General features: G+C 41.0%; 1 protein-coding gene across 7 annotated transcripts in view; it reads left to right on the plus strand.

Annotated features, from left to right (window-relative positions):
* Positions 1-19,905, plus strand: part of CC2D2A (coiled-coil and C2 domain containing 2A) — a 144,901-nt gene that overhangs the window by 52,170 nt on the left and 72,826 nt on the right. For all 7 annotated transcript variants that reach the window (XM_032272885.1, XM_032272850.1, XM_032272856.1 and 4 more), the window contains 5 exons: positions 2,526-2,627; positions 3,949-4,125; positions 7,386-7,548; positions 9,411-9,547; positions 10,451-10,582. In XM_032272885.1, the coding sequence (XP_032128776.1) occupies positions 2,526-2,627; positions 3,949-4,125; positions 7,386-7,548; positions 9,411-9,547; positions 10,451-10,582 (711 nt within the window). The remainder of the gene's footprint in view (positions 1-2,525; positions 2,628-3,948; positions 4,126-7,385; positions 7,549-9,410; positions 9,548-10,450; positions 10,583-19,905) is intronic.

Genomic DNA, 19,905 nt, shown 5'->3' on the forward strand with positions numbered 1-19,905 from the left:
TACAGTTAATGAACACTCAGGGGAGGGGCCAAAGGTCACTGTCTTCTTTGGCAGGTTTGGACTCAGGAAGGTAAGGGTACTTCAAAGAACAACCTTGCCCTGTGCTTTAGAAGAGACGGAATTTGGCATCGAAGGTAGGGGAGGTCAGACCTTGAGGCTTCTTCTTCAGTTCAGCATGTCAAAGCACCATATTTTGGGCCATCTGTTTCTGAGCCCCTTTAACCACCTGGAACAGAAGCCATTAGACAAATATTCCTCTCTTCTGTGTCCCTGGCGGACGGTTCTGAGAAGCAGTCTACATGATTCCTCAGAGGATCCCTGTGGGTTAAACTCTCTTGCCCACAGTGGTGGCCTTCTCAATAAAGCTCTCCTGCACTGATTTTCCACCTGCTTTATTCTTCCCAGTCCCCAATTCCTATTCCTTGGTGTCACTTCTCAGAGTCAACTACAGGCACAGAAAAACCCTTGCTACAGGCTCTGGTTTCCCATGGGCTAAACTAAAATGTTTAGTCATATCATGTGCATACAAAGTATAAACAAAAAAAAAGACGTGTAAAAAAGCTAGTAATATTATAATAATAGCTACCATTAATGTACCTAACTGGTTATTTTTTATGTACATTTCCTTATTTGATGCTCTTCCCAAGTGGCCTGAGTTGTAAGTGGTGAAGTTAAAATTCAAAGCCAGGTAGTCAGACTTCAGAGCCCATGGTTTCAATTGCCAAGTTCTACAGGACAGTGCCTGACATGAATCAGACAATTTGATGCTGAAAAAGAGAGTTCATTTTAGGATGGAGAAAGGAAGAACCTTTATGTAGTCTTGAGGAACAGGTAGGACTTGGGAGGGATATATTGAAGGTCCCCAGTGAAGATGGCACACTACATTACTGTTGTTGGGTGACAATTATTCCATGCTGTGAAATAATTCTCAGTCCATGTAATAATGATCAAGTTTCTTTCATAGGTAGAATAAGTATGTTCCTTCTTGCTATGAATGCCTATATATACAACTGGAATGGCTTACAATTACTCAAAATTGCTTGCGATTTAAATTGTGCTTCATGAAAAAGGAGGAGTGTCAGGATTTTAAAACAGGGGGATTAGAAAGAAGATGGGTAAGAAGTTGAAAACAGGCCGGGCACAGTGGCTCACACTTGTAATCCCAGCACTTTGGGAGGCCAAGATGGGTGGATCACAAGGTCAGGAGATGGAGACCATCCTGGATAACACAGTGAAACCCTGTCTCTACTAAAAATACAAAATATTAGCCAGGCATTGTGGTGGGTGCCTGTAGTCCCAGCTACTTGGAAGGCTGAGGCAGGAGAATCGCTTGAACCAGGAAAGCAGAGGTTGTAGTAAGTCAAGATCACACGACTGCACTCCAGCCTGGGTGACAGAGCGAGACTCCGTAAAAAAAACAATTAATTAATTAAAAAAAAAGAAGTCGAAAATAGCACCTTGAAGATTAGCTTTCAGAGGAGAAAGGGCATACCCAATGATAACTATCACATAGAGCAAGTAGAGGCAGAGGGCTCAGATAGCAGGACCAGAGGCTAAGTGAGGACAGGCCATGTGCCCTGGAGGATGTATGTTGGACTTATTTACAATCAGACATTATTAATGTTTTTCTTTATAGACTGTTTGGAAACAATCCTCTGTAAAGTGAATAATCTTAATTTATAGGATGAGATAACACTTTTTTTTTTTTTTTTTGAGACAGAGTCTTGCTCTGTCTCCTAGGATAGAGTACAGTGGTGCGATTTCAGCTCACTGCAACCTCCACCTCCCGGGTTCAAGGGATTTTCCTGCCTCAGCCTCCCAAGTAACTCGGATTACAGGCACCTGCCACCACACCCGGCTAATCTTTGTATTTTTAGTAAAGGTGGGATTTCACCATGTTGGCCAGCCTGCTCTTGAACTCCTGACCTCAGGTGATCTGCCCACCTTGGCCTCCCAAAGTTCTGGGAGTGCAAACATGAGCCACCGCACCTGGCCAACACTTTTTAAAGCTTATTGAATATAAAATTTTATATTTGTTTAGTCTTGAGAGAGATGAGTAAGAAAATATTCAGCAAATATACAGTCCTACATCACTTAATGATGGGGATATGTTCTGAGAAATGTGTTCTTAGGCAATTTCATCATTGTGTGAATGTACTTACACAAACCTAGACAGCATAGCCAACCACATTCCTAGGCTACAAACCTGAAAAGCATGTTATTTTTGTGGAATACCATAGCAACTGTAACACAATGGTAAGTATTTTTGTATGCAAACATAGAAAGGGTACAGTAAAAATACTGTATTTATAGTCTATGGGACCTCCGTCAGTTCTGCAGTTTGTAACTACGGAGTGCATGACTGCATTTCAAATTTGCTAACATTCCATGCCTTAGGAATGATGAGATGTAGCAGCAGTCAGAAGATAAGCCTTTGTGGGTGGGGAAGGGTTAACCTTCATTTTAGAACATCTGAAGTTTCTTGGTTTAAATGGCTTATCTATATTTTTTTTCCACTCATATAGCCAGGGAAAGAGGTAGAAAGTACTCAACAAGAAATCGATTCCCAAAGTCATTCAAGAGTGAAGTTCCGTGATTCTGCACGAAAAATCAAACCTAAACCCCAGGTGAGAAATCTTGTCTTTTTAAATTATTTGTTTGCATTTTTAAAAAATATCTGATGAGAATGACTACAGGCCAGGTGCAGTGGGTCATGCCTGCAATCCCAGTGCTTCGGGAGGCCAAGATGGGCGGATCAATTGAGCACAGGAGTTCAAGACCAGCCTGGACAAGATGGCGAAACCCCATCTCTACAAAAAATAGAAAAATTAGCCAGGCATGGTGGCACACACCTGTGGTCCCAGCTACTCGGGAGGCTGAGATGGGAGGGTCACTTGAGGCCGGGAGCTCAAAGCTGCAGTGAGCTGTGATTGCATCACTGCACTCCAGCCTTGGTGACAGAATGAGACATTCTCTAAATTAAAAATAAATAAGTTATAGGCCAGGCACAGTGGCTCACACCTGTAATCCCAGCACTTTGGGAGGCTGAGGTGGGTGGATCAGGAGGTCAAGAGATCGAGACCATCCTGGCCAACATGGTGAAACCTCCTCTCTACTAAAAATACAAAAATTAGATGGGTGTGGGGACACAAGCCTGTAGTCCCAGCTACTCGGGAGGCTGAGGCAGGAGAATTGCTTGAACCTGGGAGGCGGAGGTTGCAGTGAGCCAAGACTGCGCCGCTGCATTCCAGCCTGGCACCTGGCAATGGAGCGAGACTCTGTCTCTAAATAAATAAATTAAATAAATAAATAAGTGACTACAACGTAACCTGACTCCTGTTGCCATGCAATCTGCAAGATAAAGGTAGTAGGAGAAGTGACTCCGAGTTTCAGACTAGCTGGAGAGATCAGAATATTGCTTCACCTGAGGAAGGAGGGGTGCATGTAAATATCGGAGATGTTAGTGATAAGACAACTTGTTCATCTCTCAAGTTGCCCTGACTTTCATAATGGGAAGAAAGGAGAGTACTAACTCAAAAAGAGAAACAACAACAAAAAAGTTATTTGCTTAAAAAATTCTATATTTCTAATAATAAAACTATCTCAGCATTGGCTGATAAAACAGTAAATCCACTATTTGTCATTTTAATCTTTTCTAAAGTGTTTACTGCTATAAATAATATATTTATGTACTTATTGGGATGTAAATAATTGCTGGGGTTTTTTAAAAGTCACTAATTAGAGTTACTATTAAAGGAGGCCTCCAACTGCCTATGGCAGGCATTAAAGTTCATTACCAGTAATCTCACACCTTTAACTAAGACAATATGCTTCGGAGGCCTGAAATATGCCTGATCGCATTAGCATCAAGCCAGCTGTCAGTTAATTGTGCAGAGCTCGCTATAACTTAGACATGTGAAATTGCAATTGCTCCTTGCTTTTCATTAGGTTCCACCTGGCTTCCCTTCTGCAGAAGAGGCCTATAACTTCTTCACTTTCAACTTTGATCCTGAACCAGAGGATTCAGAGAAAAAAACAAAAGCAAGTCACAGAGAGGGAACTAATCCAGAGGAGGAGGAAGGGGAAGAAGAAGAGCCACCTGCACAAGGAGGAGGAAAGGAAACGGTATTTCAGGATGGTAATTAGGTGCGGGTGGAGGGCTAGGAGGAAAAGGGTGATGTCCCTGCATGAAACAAAGTGGCTCAGGAGAAACCCGCCACCGCTAGTAGAAAGACTCTCCACATCTGCGTTGCAATCCCAAGTACTGAATTCACGTGGCTTCCTGTAGTTCTGGGTTAGACCCTACAATGTGGTAGGAAGGACCTTGATTAAACCTGTTGATCCTTCTTTTGTGGAAAAGAATTAAATAATGTGGCTTGTGGATTTTTCTTGCTAGACTCCACATAGTGACTATTTATTCCACGTATTTATTCCATGTGCAAAATATGTGCCTCTGAAAGGCAAATGAAACCTCAGTTTCTCTCTTACCATATAACCTTACAAAGTGAGCAGCTTCTTGTGCCCAAACACCACACCCAGGCTACAACTCAAATTCTGTAATTGTGGGTGGTATGTGTGAAATAAAAGGAGACGACATCATTTAAAAATGGGCAAACGTATTGAATAGACATTTCTTCAAAGAAGACATGCAAATGGACAATAAGCCCATAAAAAGATACTTACACTATTCATCAGTAGGGAAATGCAAATCAAATCCACAATGAGATATCCCTGCATATCTGTTAGAATGGCTCTTACCAAAAAACAAAATAAGTGTCATAGAGGTTATGGAGAAATTAGATGTTGGTGCATTGCTTGTAGGCAAGTAAAATAGTGCAGCTGCTATGAAAAACAGTATGGTGGTTCTTCAAAAGTTAATCACAGAATTACAATATGATCCAGCAATTCAATTCCACTCTGTGAATATATCCAAAAGAACAGAAAACAAGAACTTGAACATATACTTGTGCACCAGTGTTCACTGCAGCATTATTCACAAAAGCTAAGCCAAGTGTTCATTGGCAGATAAATGGATAAACACAAATATACAACCTCAGAAAGCCACAACATAGGCATACCTTGAAGACATTACACTAAGAAAAGTAAGCCAGTCACGAAAGGATAAATACTTTATCCTTTCGTGGAATTTCACTTATATGAGCTATGTTGTGTAGTCAAAATCATAGAGACAAAAGGTAGAATGGTGGTTGTCAGAGGCTAGAGGAAGGAGAGAATGGAAAGTTATTGTTTAATAGTTATAGAATTTCATTTTGGGAAGATGGACAAGTGGTGGTAATGGTAGCACTACAATACAAATTTACTTAATGCCACTGAACTGTTTGCCTAAAAATGGTTAAAATGGACCAGGCACAGTGGCTCATGCCTCTAATCCCAGCACTTTGGGAGGCTGAGGCAAGTGGATCACCTAAGGACAAGTGTTCACAACCAGCCTGGCCAACATGGTGAAACCCCATCTCTACTAAAAATGCAAATATTAGCTGGGTGTGGTGGCGGACACCTGTAATCCCAGCTACTTGGGAGGCTGAGGCAGGAAAACTGCTTGAACCCAGGAGGCAGTGGTTGCAGTGGTTGCAGTAAGCTGAGATCATTCCATTGCACTCCAGCGTAGATGACAGAGCAAGACTCCATCTCAAAAAAGCAGTTAAAATGGTGGACTTTATGTTATATATTTTACCATATTAAAAAATAAAGAAAACACACTAGTATATTCTAGTATTTGCATAGTTGGCATACTTCTATGCTTCACTTACAATCTCCTCCCTTGAAAAATGCCTCCCAGAAATGTATTTTTTTTAAACCTAGATCTACAGAAGCTTGGGAATATTTTAGCCTATTCTGTAATAACTGTTTCACAAGTCAGCATTCAGTTTGTTCAGCGTTGCTTGAGTGTCCTCCTGACATGACAGCTAGCTTCCCAAAAGCAAGTGATCTAGAGGAGAACCGAAAACAAAAAAGAAAAACACACAGTTCCTTTTATGACCTGGTCTCAGGAGCCACATACCGTCACTTCTGCCATATTTTACTCCAGAGAAGCAAGTCATGAGACATAGTGCACTCTCAAACGGAGGAGAATTGGGCTTCACCTTTTGAAGATAGATGTCTCCAATTGTGAATACCTTCTGATATTCTGACACCTTCCTCCAAAGGCCACCTCTCCCTTCCTTTTGCCTATTCACTGCCCCAGAAGCTGTGTGCCTAAAACTGCTCTTTTAAATCACACACACTTTGAAGCCCCTTTCCTATAGTCCATGCTCTGCTCTGCCCGGACACTTAAAATATTTTCATCTTCAAGGTTGATTTAGTCTTTTTGAACAAATTTTTAGATCCTCTATAGCCCCTTTCATAGATTCCCATTTCTGTCTTCTCTGTAGTTTTTCTCTGGGTGATTTTGCTCACCATGAAGCAGAGGTGGGGCAGGGGAAAGAAGATTACACACTGCCATCTGGTGATCTTTCATTTTTCACTTGTGTGATGTTTTGACATTCTCTGTCTTCAAGTTAAGTTAAAAGCATGGTTTCCACATAGATTCCCTTTTTCCTTCTTATTGTTCTGTGTAGTTGGGGAGGAAATATTAAGAGCCAGGTAGCTAGACTGCCATCATTGTTTTCAGCTATTCAAAGTCTCCACAGGATTTTAAGAGATGTTGCTCATAAACGGATACCAGCTTTAAATTTTTAAAAGAAGGGACGGAAAAAGAAAAAGTAGAGGAAGGAGGAGAAGACATTTGGAAAATATTCAAACAAAATCAATACATATATTGATTTATAGCCTCTTTGCTTTGAATTTTTAATGCGTCATTTAATTTCATCCTCACAAAGTGCTTAGAGGTAAACTCTATTAATATAACCATCTTATAAGTGAGGAAACTGAGGATCAGAAGGTTAAATAAGCTCTTTCAAGTTCTTCAGGCAGTATAAGGTGAAGCTGGGATTTAAGCCCAGACAGTCTGAAGAGGGTGTGTAGACTGTGCACTTGGTGCCTTTTCCCTTGGGTTAGTGCCAGGTGGAAGGTTAAACTGCTACATAAAGTCTGAGCCCAATTCTTTACATGAATAGCGAAAGGTAAGTACCCTCGAAGGAGGCCAGACTTGTTAGGATTTTGATTGTTTTGCTTACCACTTCTCTTCTGATCCAGCCATCTCTGAATTTGACATCTTCCAGGTATGTAGAATAGAGCAAAAACAATTTTTGACAACCCACTTTTTAAATACAACAGGTTATATAGTTCTATGCTTTCATTTTTTAAAAAAAGAAAAAGATAAAGTTGTTGTAGGAAATGTTAAGTTTGATAAGTTTGGTATTGTTAATTATTTTTCTAAGAATCTTAGCATGATTTTTTCTTCTTATTTTTTTAACATTATGCAGGATGAGGAAGAACTCCTTAATGGTGATGATGCCGAGGACTTCCTATTGGGCTTAGATCACGTGGTTGATGATTTTGTAGCAGTCAGACCTGCAGATTATGAAAGCATCCATGATCGGCTGCAGATGGAAAGAGAAATGCTCTTCATACCGAGTAGGCAGACAGGTACTTGCTTTTTTTATTTTCTTGTTCAGCTTACACATTGTCACTTACCGTGTAATGAAATATGGTTAGTGTATAAGGATGCCTCATCTCCAGAACTGATTCCCATTTCTAATCTGATTTAACAAGACAAACAATTCAAAAGTGGGCAAAGCATATGAACAGATACTTTTCAAAAGAAGACATGTATGAGGCCAACAAACATATGAAAAAATGCTCATCATCACTGGTCTTTAGAAAAATGCAAATCAAAACTACATTGAGATACCATCTCACACCAGTTAGAATGGCGATCATTAAAAAATCTGGAGACAACAGATGCTGGAGAGGATGTGGAGAAATAAGAACACTTTTATACTGTTGGTGGGAGTGTAAATTAGTTCAACCATTGTGGAAGACAGTGTGGCAATTCCTCAGGGATCTAGAAATAGAAATTCCATTTGACCCAGCAATCCCATTACTGGGTATATACCCAAAGGATTATAAATCGTTCTATTATAAAGACACATGCACATGTATGTTCACTGCAGCACCGTTTACAATAGCAAAGACCTGGAACCAACCCAAATGCCCATCGATGATAGACTGGACAGGGAAAATGTGGCACATATACACCATGGAATACTATGCAGCCATAAGAAAGGATGAGTTCCTGTCCTTTGTAGGGACATGGATGAATCTGGAAACCATCATTCTCAGCAAACTGACACAAGAACAGAAAATCCAACACCGCATGTTCTCACTCATAGGCAGGTGTTGAACAATGAGAACACAGGGACACAGGAGGGGTCTGTTGGGTGGAGCTAGGGGAGGGATAGCGGGGGGTGGGGGAGGATGGGGAGGGATAACATGGGGAGACATGCCAGAGATAGGTGACGGGGATGGAGGCAGCAAACTATATTGCCATGTATGTACCTATGCCACAATCCTGCATGATCTGCACATGTACCCCAGAACCTAAAGTACAATAAAACACACACACACACACACACACACAGAGAGAGAGAGAGAGAGAGAGAGAGAGAGCATGGAAAAAAATATCCATTCAACAAACACTTATTGACAGACTAATGGATGATACACCAGAGTACTGTGGGAACCCTTCATCAAATCAAGGATCAGTTACAGGGCTGAGAGTTTATGAGAACAGCCTTTCTTTCATCTTAACTTTATCCCCACCCTTGCCTAAGTTACCATCCCCTATGTGTTTTCTCACTACTCTATGACGTTATCTTATAGAGACCTTTGCACCTGTTGCTGCCTATCACTTCCGCTACAATCTAAGCTCCAAGGCAGCAGGGTCCTGGCCTGGATTCCTGAGGTCTCATCTGTGCCTGGCACAAGGAGGCTCTCAGTAAAGATGTGTTCTATGAATGAATAAAGCAGTGAATGAATAAATGAGGCAATGATTATGTTCACTCAAATAAACTTGCTAGCTTACAAGGCACATCCTAATACTTTACCTCATTTAATTCTCCCAGAAGCCCAGTTAAGTAGATTATTATCTCTTCTGTACAGGAGGAAAGAGTAGAAAGAAGTGCCTAGCCCAGTTCACCCAGCTGAAGAGTAATAGAGCTAAAACTTGTCCCTCGTCCTTTGATTTGAATATTACCTTCTCAGTATGCCACAACGATGAGTTATATATTAAATTCTTTAGGCATTTTCTTTAAATACTCGATTCTACAACATGTTGCTGCAAGAGAACACATTCATCTTTTCCTTGGTTCTGCTTTTATAAATTAGTTTGGAAAATTTGTATTTTCTAAGAGCATAAATGAAATCTCTGGTGCTTAATTCACCAAACTGCAGATTGAGGTATTTAGATTGGCCCTAATATTTATTTTATGTATTTATAAACTATCTAGTACCTACATATAAAAAGCTTCCTGAGAATGTACAGCCCAGATTTCTGGAAGATGAAGGCCTTTACACCGGGGTAAGACCAGAGGTGTCACGCACCAATCAGAACATCATGGAGAACAGATTGCTGGTGCAGGACCCCGTAAGTGTGTACATTTTGCTCCCAAGTGTGGCCAGGGCACACTAGACTTAGCTTTTAATTTGCTAACAGGGCAGTCATTGCATCCACTGTACTCGTTTCCTCTTGAGGTTATCCACAGAAAGTGGTTCATTTTTTTTTTTAACTTTCTCTCTCAGTACATTTATTGATCCTAAAATAACATAACTTCTAAACTACTCAAAACACATCTTTGCCAGCTGGATCTGCTAAGCCAGATGCTGGCAACCTTTTCCTACTTGACAGAATTTTTTAATTATCCCTAGGTAGAATAGTCTCAATTTTGAATTTTTATCCTTAAATGTTTAGTAAATAGAAAATAAATTTTTCTTAAGCATTCATATTTAAGCTTTTTTAGCTTTTGTTTTGTTTTATTTTTTTGAGACAGAGTCTTGCTCTGTTGGTCAGGCTGGAGTGCAATGGTGTGTTCTCAGCTCACTGCAACCTCCACCTCCCGGGTTTAAGATATTCTCTTGCCTCAGCCTCCTGAGTAGCTGGGACTACAGGCGCTCACCATCATGCCCAGCTAATTTTTGTATTTTTAGTAGAGATGGGATTTCACCATGTTGGCAAGGCAGGTCTCAAACTCCTGACCTCATGATCCGTCTGCCTCAGTCCCCCAAAGTGCTGGGATTACAGGTGTAAGACACCTCACCCAGCGCTAAGCTCTTTAAAATACTTTCAGCAGCCAGGGTATATATTTTAAATTGGTTGTGAGAGGTGTTAGTGAAGACTTGCTTTCTAATGAAAAAATACAGTTCTGTTGGGGGGAGAGTTACATGAAATATATATGTTGACATAGAATTTTCAAGAAATGTTGTTTGTGTTGCAACCCATTTTCTGTTCAATTAGAAGAAAACATAGTGATTCCCTCTGCTTCATCCACAGGAAAGAAGATGGTTTGGAGATGATGGCAGGATCCTAGCTCTGCCAAACCCCATCAAGCCATTTCCTTCAAGGCCACCAGTTGAAACACAGGAGCTGAGTATTAAGGCAGAGCTTGAAACAATGTACAAAAAGGTAGACATTCCCCCTCTCCTCTTTCAGCACATGAAATTGAAAGTGCTTTGCTTTTTGAATAGCTTGGGGTGCTATGTTTATAACACTCTAATTTTTTTTAATAATTCGCTATCTTATACATAAAGAACAAACAAACATCAGGCATATTATGTAAGAGTAAGTCTAATTATGCTTAGTGAATCCCTTCTTAAACAAGGAGTGAGTTTCGTAGCTAGGAACGACTGAGTCTGCATTTTTGTTGTTGTTTTTTCACAAATCCAGGTTAGTTACCTTTATTTTTCTTCTTTTGCCCTCTTTTCTCTTGCATCTCACATTTGCTACAGGACCACTTCCCATTTGTTGTCTCTTATCTAACTGGAGATTTTCTGTCCTTGCAAATCCTTTATATCGTATTTTCCTAAATCTGGTAACTGCCTGATCCCAGCCTTGCTCTACCATTCACTGGGTAAACTTGGCCATCAGTCTCTCATGCTTCAATGTCCTTATCTGTAAAGGAGGAACAATAGCAGTGTCTGCCTCCTAGGCTTGCTGTGCAGATTGAACAAGATAATTCACATAAATGCCTAAAACAGAACTTAGTAACTGTTGGTTATCATTACAGTTGCCTGCCCTCATATTTAATTACATTGCTGTTGCTTTCCTAAGTGTATTAGTCTGTTATCACACTGCTGATAAAGACATACCCAAGACTGGGCAATTTTGAAAGAGGCTTAATGGACTTACAGTTCCACATGGCTGGGGAGGCCTCACAATCATGGCAGAAGGCAAAGAGGAGCAAGTCATATCTTACATAGATGGCAGCAGGCAAAGAGAGAGCTTGTGCAGAGAAACTTATTTTTAAAACCATCAGATCTTGTGAAACTCATTCACTATCATGAGAACAGCACAGGAAAGATCTGCCCCATAATTCAATCATCTCCCACCCAGTTCCTCCCATGAAACATGGGAATTGTGGAAGTTACAACTCAGGATGAGATTTGAGTAGGAACACAGACAGCCAAACCATATCATTTCAACCCTGGCAACTCCCAAATCTGTCCTCACATTTCAAAACCAATCATTGCCTTCCCAATAGTCCTCCAAAGTCTTAGCTCATTTCAGCAACAACTCAGAAGTCTACAATCCAACATCTCATCTGAGACAAATCAAGTACCTTCCATCTATGAGTTTGTAAAATCAAAAGTAAGTTATTTACTTCCTAGATACAATGGAGGTACAGGTAAACCTGTCTCGCATCTGGGTCACGCTGACATAAGAGGTGATTTTCCATGGTCTTGGGCAGCTTTGCCCCTGTGGTTTTGCAGGATACAGCCTCCCTCCCAGCTGCTTTCATGAGCTGATGTTTAGTGTCTGCAGCTTTTCCAGGTACACAGTGTGAGCTGTCAGTGGATCTACCATTATGGGGTATGGAGGATGGTGGCCCTCTTCTAGCTCCATTAGGCAGTGTCACAGTAGGAACTCTGTGTGGGGGCTCTGACTCCACATTTCTCTTTCACACTGCCATAGTGGAGGTTCTCCGTGAGAGCCCCACCCCTGCATCAAATTTCTGCCTGGGCATCCTGGCATTTCCATACATCCTCTGACATCTAGATAGAGATCCTCAAACCTCAGTTCTTGACTTCTGTGCACCTGCAGGCTCAATACTATGTGGAAAGTGCCAAGGCCTGGGCTTGTACCCTCTAAAGCCATGGCCCAAGTTGTACTTTGGCTCCTTTTAATCACAGCTGGAGCAGCTGGGACACAGGGCACCAATTCTCTAGACTGCACACAGCATGGGGACCATAGGCCTGGCCCAAGAAACCATTTTTTCCTCCTAGGCCTATGGGCCTGTAGTAGGAGGGGATGCTGTGAAGACCTCTGGCATGTTCTGGAGACATTTTCTCCATTCTCTTGGTGATTAACATTTGATCTCCTTGTTACTTATGAAAATTTCTGCAACCAGTTTGAATTTTGCCTCAGAAAATGGGATTTTTTCTATCACATTGTCAGGCTGCAAATTTTCTGAACTTTATACTCTGCTTCTCTTATAAAACTGAATGCCTTTAATAGCACCCAAGTCACATCTTGAATGCTTTGCTGCTTAGAAATTTCTTCTGCCAAATACTCTAAATCATCTCTCTCAAGTTCAAAGTTCCACAAATCACTAGGGCAGAGGCAAAATGCTGCCAGTCTCTTTGCTACAACATAACAAGAGTCATCTTTGCTCCAGTTCCCAACGAGTTCATATCTCCACCTGAGACCACCTCAGCCTGGATTTCATTGTCCATATCATTATCAGCATTTTGGTCAAAGCCATTTAGCAAGTATCTAGGGAGTTCCAAACTTTCTCACATTTTCCTGTCTTCCTCTAAGCCCTCCAAACTTTTCTAACCTCTTCCTGTTACCCAGTTCCAAAGTTGCTTGCAGATTTTTGGGTATCTTTTCAGCAGTACCCCACTCATGGTACCAATTTACTGTATTAGTCTGTTTTCATGTTGCTGATAAAGATATACCCAAGGCTGGGCAATTTACAAAAGAAAGAGGTTTAATGGACTTACAGTTCCACATGGCTGAGGAGGCCTCACAATCCTGGTGAAAGACAAGGAGAAACAAGTCACATCTTGCATGGATGGCAGCAGGCAAAGAGAGAGCTTGTGCAGGGAAACTCCCATTTTTAAAACCATCAGATCTCATGAGACTCATTCACTATTGCAAGAACAGCACAGGAAAGACCTGCCCCCCATAATTCAATCACTTCCCACCTGGTTCTTCCCATGACATGTGGGAATTATGGGAGTTACAATTCAAGATGAGATTTGGGTGAGGACACAGCCAAACAATATCACCGGCACTGCCTCATTCACAAACCCATGTAATTTTAAATTTGTAATATTCAGTACTGATCATGTAAATGGGGTGGGTATAACAATCATCATTTCGTCTATAAAGCTGAATGATGAGCAGAGAAAACACAGGCCCAGGCAGGGACTCCGAGTACAGTCCTTCTGTCCTACTAACTAGTTTGCAGCTTTGGGCAAGTTCCTTTAACTCTCTAGATATTTTTCCTTAATTGAAAAATAGGAATAATAATAATTTTCTCTGCATCATAGGGGCATGATGAGTACTGAGATGATACATGAGTACAACATTTTTAAAAATCATAAAGTTCTATAAAATATTGTTATTACAGACAAGTATCCGTGGATGGCTACTTTGTACAGAAGTATGATCCTGGAAGTAGATTTACAAAACAAAGGTAAAGATAAGTTCCAGCCCATGAGGAATTTATCATCTATTTGGTTACATGACAAAAATACATTATATAATTAGTGATCAAAACAATATCAACTTACACATTTATTGAATAATCCATCAGTCCATATCATCATCCACCCATTCATTCCGTTAATCATGGATATGATGAACACTGAATTGTGGGTTAAAGTTAGAAAATAGACGAGTAATTAATATGGAGGGTAGGGCATAAGGGAGCCAATGGATCCCATCTGTCTCCTTCTGAAATTCTAAACTAACTTGGAAATACACAGGAGTCAGAGAGGGATCCAGATATCCTTCACACTAAGGGTAAAACCAGATGGCAGAATGCCACTTGAACCCAAGACCAGATGGCTTCCTGTTGCATTTCTCATGAATTATGTTCCCCATCTAGACACAGGCTGAGTAGCTCTGGCATATTTACCAGGTGGAATGCCAAGGAGACCATGCAGGCCAGTGAGCAGCCTCTCCTTAGATACAGCTAAGACAGAACAGCCAGGGCCCACTGCTTAGCTTTGCACAGCAGGCAACCTGGACTAAGGATCTTGGGCTCCAGCCAACTCTCCAGTCAGACATGTCCTTCCTTCTCTCTTGTAAATCAGCCAGTGGGGCTGGAAGAATGGGTACAGAAGGACAGAGGGCGCCTTTCCAATACTTTTGAGAAGTGAAATCTTCCTATCATATGAGCAGAAATAGTTGAAAGTCAAGAAAGAAGAGTCCTACTGAAACGGGCTCATTGTAAAGCATCACAGAACAAAGGAAGTTAGAGAAGGAAGAAGTCCAAAGGGGCTGACATCTTCCAAGGGCGTTAATTGGAGAGCTATTCTTTGAACACATCAAAACATGAAGAATATCTTAGACTGCATAAGAAAGAAGAAAAGAGGGTTAAGTTAAATGGAGGAGATAATAAATCTATCTCTTTATTATTCCGTAACAGGTTACTAAGTTTGTTGCTGAGTAGTATACCTCAGTCTTTTTAAGAAATGTAATTATGTAACCTTCCAATTATTCAAACCACAGTGCTTTTCTTCCAGAATTAACATTTTTACCATTGTATTTATTTACTTTAACCTTTTCCTTCATTTATTCAGTCTGTCTCTTGCCAAAATAGTTTTTCCATTGTTCTATGCAATAGGTTTGCCTTTAAGAAAAAAAATTTAAATGCCTACAGCCTCTATTTTCAGTCTCATTTCCAAACAGACCTTCCACCTCGGAGTTTTTGACATGATGCAAGAGCAGAGAAATAGGTCAGCAGGCAAAGATTGTTTTGCTCATGTATCATTAATCCATTTTCTTTCTCCCTCTCTGGCTATGCTGAAAGTGACTTAGGGATCAGAACTGGGTTATATTCTTCTTCTTAACTCGCACTTAGCAGTCTGCCTACCACATAGAAATAACTTAATGAAACTGCAAATTGAATGTCATTAAAATGACTTTGCTGCATGTATTAAAAGAAATTCATTTTTTTCTATGCCTCTCTCTGACTCAGCTGTCTCTCCTGCAAAATACTGGCTTTCCTTAGGGTGTGGTTTTGTCCTGGCATCCACATTATGGAAAACCAAGTCAGAGTGCCAAATCAAAAGTTGGCAATTACAGCTAGGAGCAGTGGTTCACACCTGTAATCCCAAAGCTCCGGGAGGCTAACACAGGAGGATTGCTTGAAGGTACGAATTTGAGATCAACCTGGACAGCATACTGAGACCCCCTACCTCTACGAAAAATAAAAAGGTAGCCAAATGTGGTGGCACATGCCTGTGGTCCCAGCTGCTCAGGAGGCTGAAACAGGAGGATCACTTGAGCTCAGGAGTGCAAGGCTGTGGTGAGCTATGATCACACTACTGCACTCCAGCTTAGCTGACAGAGTGAGACCTTGTCTCTAAAAAAATACATACATACACACATACAAGGAAAAATGTTAAGAAAAAAAAAAAAAGTTGGCATTTCCCTGGGCCCATAACAGAGCCTTGATGAATTTACACCTTAGAGCACCCAGCTCTGATGCTAACTTCACCCTGCAGGATTGACCAACACGGATCACCTGTTTGACTCAAGCCCAGTTGTTCTTTGGTTAGGAATATTACACTGTCAACTCAAATGATGGATTGTGCGGCCTCCCATTAGAGAATTTAAGAGTTTTATTTAGGAGGGAGTTGGTATCAGCCCTGCTTTTTTGAACATTTTTTTTAATTACAGAGGGGGGAATAGTTTTTAAAAGTGAAATCTTCTGTTCCTAATATGGCCTCAATATTAGGAAGTTCTTAAATTGATACAAGACCTTTAAAGATAGAAAAATGCAAAAAGGAATTAGCTGTCATGCAAAGAAAACCATTAAACCTCAAATAAGAAAGAATACAATTTAATACATCTTAAGAAGTAACTAATCCAAAAGTAAAAAATTAAAATGCTAGATAGGACCTTGCAGGTAAAACATAAACAATATAAAATGCAGTTTGCCTAATCATGATAGCAAAATAGGGTTAAAGTTGTTGAAAGGTAGGCCAGGCATGCTGGTTCACACCTGTAATCCCAACACTTTGGGAAGCCGAGGTGGGCAGATCACCTGAGGTCAGGAGTTCAAGACCAGCTTGGCCAACATGGTAAAACCCTGTCTCTACTAAAAATATAAAAATTAGCTTGCTGTGGTGTAATCTCAGCTTCTTGGGAGGCTGAGGCAGGAGAGTTGCTTGAAACCGGGAGGGAGACATTGCAGTGAGCAGAGAACATGACATTGCACTCCAGCCTGGGCAACAAGAGCAAACCTCTGTCTTTAAAAAAAAAAGTTGTTGAAAAGGAATACAAGCATCCCCTTTCCCTCCTTCCCTCCCTCCCTCCCTTCCTTCCTTTCCTCCTTCCTTCCTTCCTTCCTTCCTTCCTTTTTGTTACTTCCATCCTTAACTGAAAGCCTAATATATTCTTACTTGTGCTAAATTCTGGGAATACAGAGGAAGCAACCTTATCTTGGCCATAGAGAGACTTCCTGCCTTGGCTGGAAAGACAGAAGTGGAAGCAGGTGTTAAAGGCCCTGCAATGTGTAGGAGCCTCCCTTTTCAGAACTGCATACCTATTAGAGGAATGCGTCATGATTCCTAGCTCCTGCAGAGGTACCACTGGATAAAATTGTCACTTTCCCACCATTATTCTTACCAGTTTTTCACCAAAGCATCGTTAATCTGCTGTGTTCTAAGCACTAAACCACCCAGGACTCTTTCGGTTGCATATGATAGAAACCCATTACAAACTAGCTTAGCCAAAGAGGGAACTAAGTGGTTCACAAAACTGTAAAGGATCTGGGAATAAGTCATAAAATGAAGGAGGACCTTTAGAAAACAAGGCCCCAGGGGCTAGGACCAGGGCTTTGATGCCAACAGGCCTCTCTTCCACCTCTGTTTTCTCTGGTTATTCTTGAATACTGGTGGGCCTCATTCTCTGCAACTGCAGACAGGACAGAATTCTCTACATATTAGGAGATGTGTCCCTTGACAGACTAAGCTTAACAACTCCAGAAGGAAAGAATCATATTTTTCCCCACAGTTCACATTATCAATACCAAAAAATAAACTCTAGTCAGTCACAAGTGGATCATTATGCATTAACCTCATGTCCAGGATATGTTTCCAGAAGATGGGAAATGAGAAAGCTTCCCAGGGAAGACCATAATAATAATTCTAGAATCTACTACAGGCTCTGGGGTGGACCCAGGCTTTATTGCTATTATCTTCTCAGGGCAAATGTAGAAACTTGTATTTTAAACTTACCAAAACTTATCAATGATTATTACTTTTCTGTACATTTTTTTTTTTCTTAAGATGGAGTCTCGCTCGGACGCCCAGGCTGGAGCGCAGTACTGAGAACTTGGCTCACTACAGCTTCTGCCTCCTGGGTTCAAGCAGTTCTCTACCTCAGCCTACTGAGTATCTGGGAAAACAGGCACCTGCTACCACGCCTGGCTAATTTTTATATTTTTAGTAGAGATGGGGTTTCACTATCTTGGCCAGGATGTTCTTGAACTCCTGACCTCATGATCTACCCGCCTCGGCTTCCCAAAGTGCTGGGATTACAAGTGTGAGCCACCACGCCCAACCTTCTGTACAATTTTTGATTTTTTTTTCTTTTTTGGTATGCATCTCTGCACATGCATACCAAAAAAGAAATGGTTGTTCTCTGAGACCTTCCACAGGTAATACATACTCATTTTCTTAGAGTTTTGGTTTTCAGTTTTCAATTGAAGACTAAAATATTAAATCAATTTTAAAGTTAAAATATACTCTAAATATTATCCCTTCTTGGGAGTAACTGTTGGTACTGTGTTTATGATAGCTGTCAATATATAAGAAAGGAAAACAGATGCAACAAAAAGAAAGACAAGGAACTAGGTGTCTTCCTCCCCAACAGGAGGAGAGTTGGAGTCTTTTGATCGGTTTAACCCAATCACTACCAGGTGTCCTGAAACACTTTTATATCTGGTTGAGCTGAGCCTAAGGCCGAGACCACTAGCAAGTTTTGGAATTTAAGCTAATGCAGATTTGTGGAAGGAGGTGCAAAGTACAGGTGACCTACATTACATTACAAATAAATAAAACCGCTCTACCCATGTTATTTACTCATACCAAGAAGAGGACAAGATGGAACCTGAGAGCCACACCTGAGTGATCTCATAACTCTGAAACCCCACAGGTAAAAGTTAAGGCAAGGCAAGAATGAGCAGCTGCAAGGCAATTAGAGAGGAATGTTCCATTATGTCTGTGGATTGAAGTCTAGTTTTACGTGTATTTGTGAGGTGGAAATTTTTTTTTTTTTTTTTTTTTTTTTGAGATGGAGTTTCACTCTTGTTACCCAGGCTGGAGTGCAATGGCGCGATCTTGGCTCACTGCAACCTCCGCCTCCTGGGTTCAGGCAATTCTCCTGCCTCAGCCTCCTGAGTAGCTGAGATTACAGGCACGTGCCACCATGCCCAGCTATTGTTTTGTATTTTTAGTAGAGACGGGGTTTCACCATGTTGACCAGGATGGTCTCGATCTCTTGACCTCGTGATCCACCCGCCGCGGCCTCCCAAAGTGCTGGGATTACAGGCTTGAGCCACCGCGCCTGGCCGGAAATTTTTAATTAATCCAGGTAAGCTGGGTTATAAAACACAGAGTGGTCACATGGAGATTAAAAACTTCTAATACTAATGTGGTTTATAATTGAATACTTTTACCTGAATGAAAGAGAAAAAAATGGCCCTCCATTGTTGCAGTCTGAAGTGTAGGGATATTAATGACCAGATCTGATCTCTGAAAGGCCACCCAGGGCTTTCATAACATGCAAAAGATTAGTGGAAGCTGATCCAAGTCCCAGTGGTTTTTCCTCCTATAAATCCAAGTGAAGAGTCTTGAAGGAAATTATTGCTACTGTGTTCATAATAGTTCCTAATAGATAAGAAAGGAAACAGATAAAACAAAGAGACAAGCAATTAGAGGTCTTCTCTCTGAAAGTATGGGAGTTGTGGTCTTATGAAGAGTCTGGCCAGTGGCTGCAAGGAGTTCTGGAAGCTTTTTATACTTGGTTGGGCTAAGCAAAAAGGAGAGACCACCAGCAATTGTTGGAATGTGAGCTAATGTAGATTTGGGAAATACAGCATATTCCAGAAGGTACTGCAATATCATTAATTCATCCTGATTCAAGCCTAGAATATTTGTACACACATCCCAGTTTTACAAGGGCATTTTTAAAATAAAGCAACCTGTTCAAATCTTATAATCACAGGACTCTAATGCTGGAATCCCCTCTTCTGGGCTGGGTTTCCCTACTTCCCTCTGCACATCCCAGACTTCATGCTTTTAGATCCTAGGGCTGTCTTCCCTTCCGAGATCAGACGAGATCGGGCGCGTTCAGGATGGTACGGCTGTAGACTGTCTTCCCTTCTAAGTTGATTGCTGCTCAAAGACAGGCTCTACCACATTGCAGACGTCCATTAATCTTTGTTGAGTAAACGAGACGATGCATGTGAAATGCTTGATATGATACCTAGTGATCTACAAAATACTAAGTTAATCTTTTTCCTTAGCCTCCTATTTCTATATATGAAA

The sequence above is a fragment of the Sapajus apella genome, unplaced genomic scaffold (assembly GCF_009761245.1).
Source record: "Sapajus apella isolate SASKATOON/1434 unplaced genomic scaffold, GSC_monkey_1.0 scaffold5, whole genome shotgun sequence".
Lineage (NCBI taxonomy): Eukaryota > Metazoa > Chordata > Mammalia > Primates > Cebidae > Sapajus > Sapajus apella.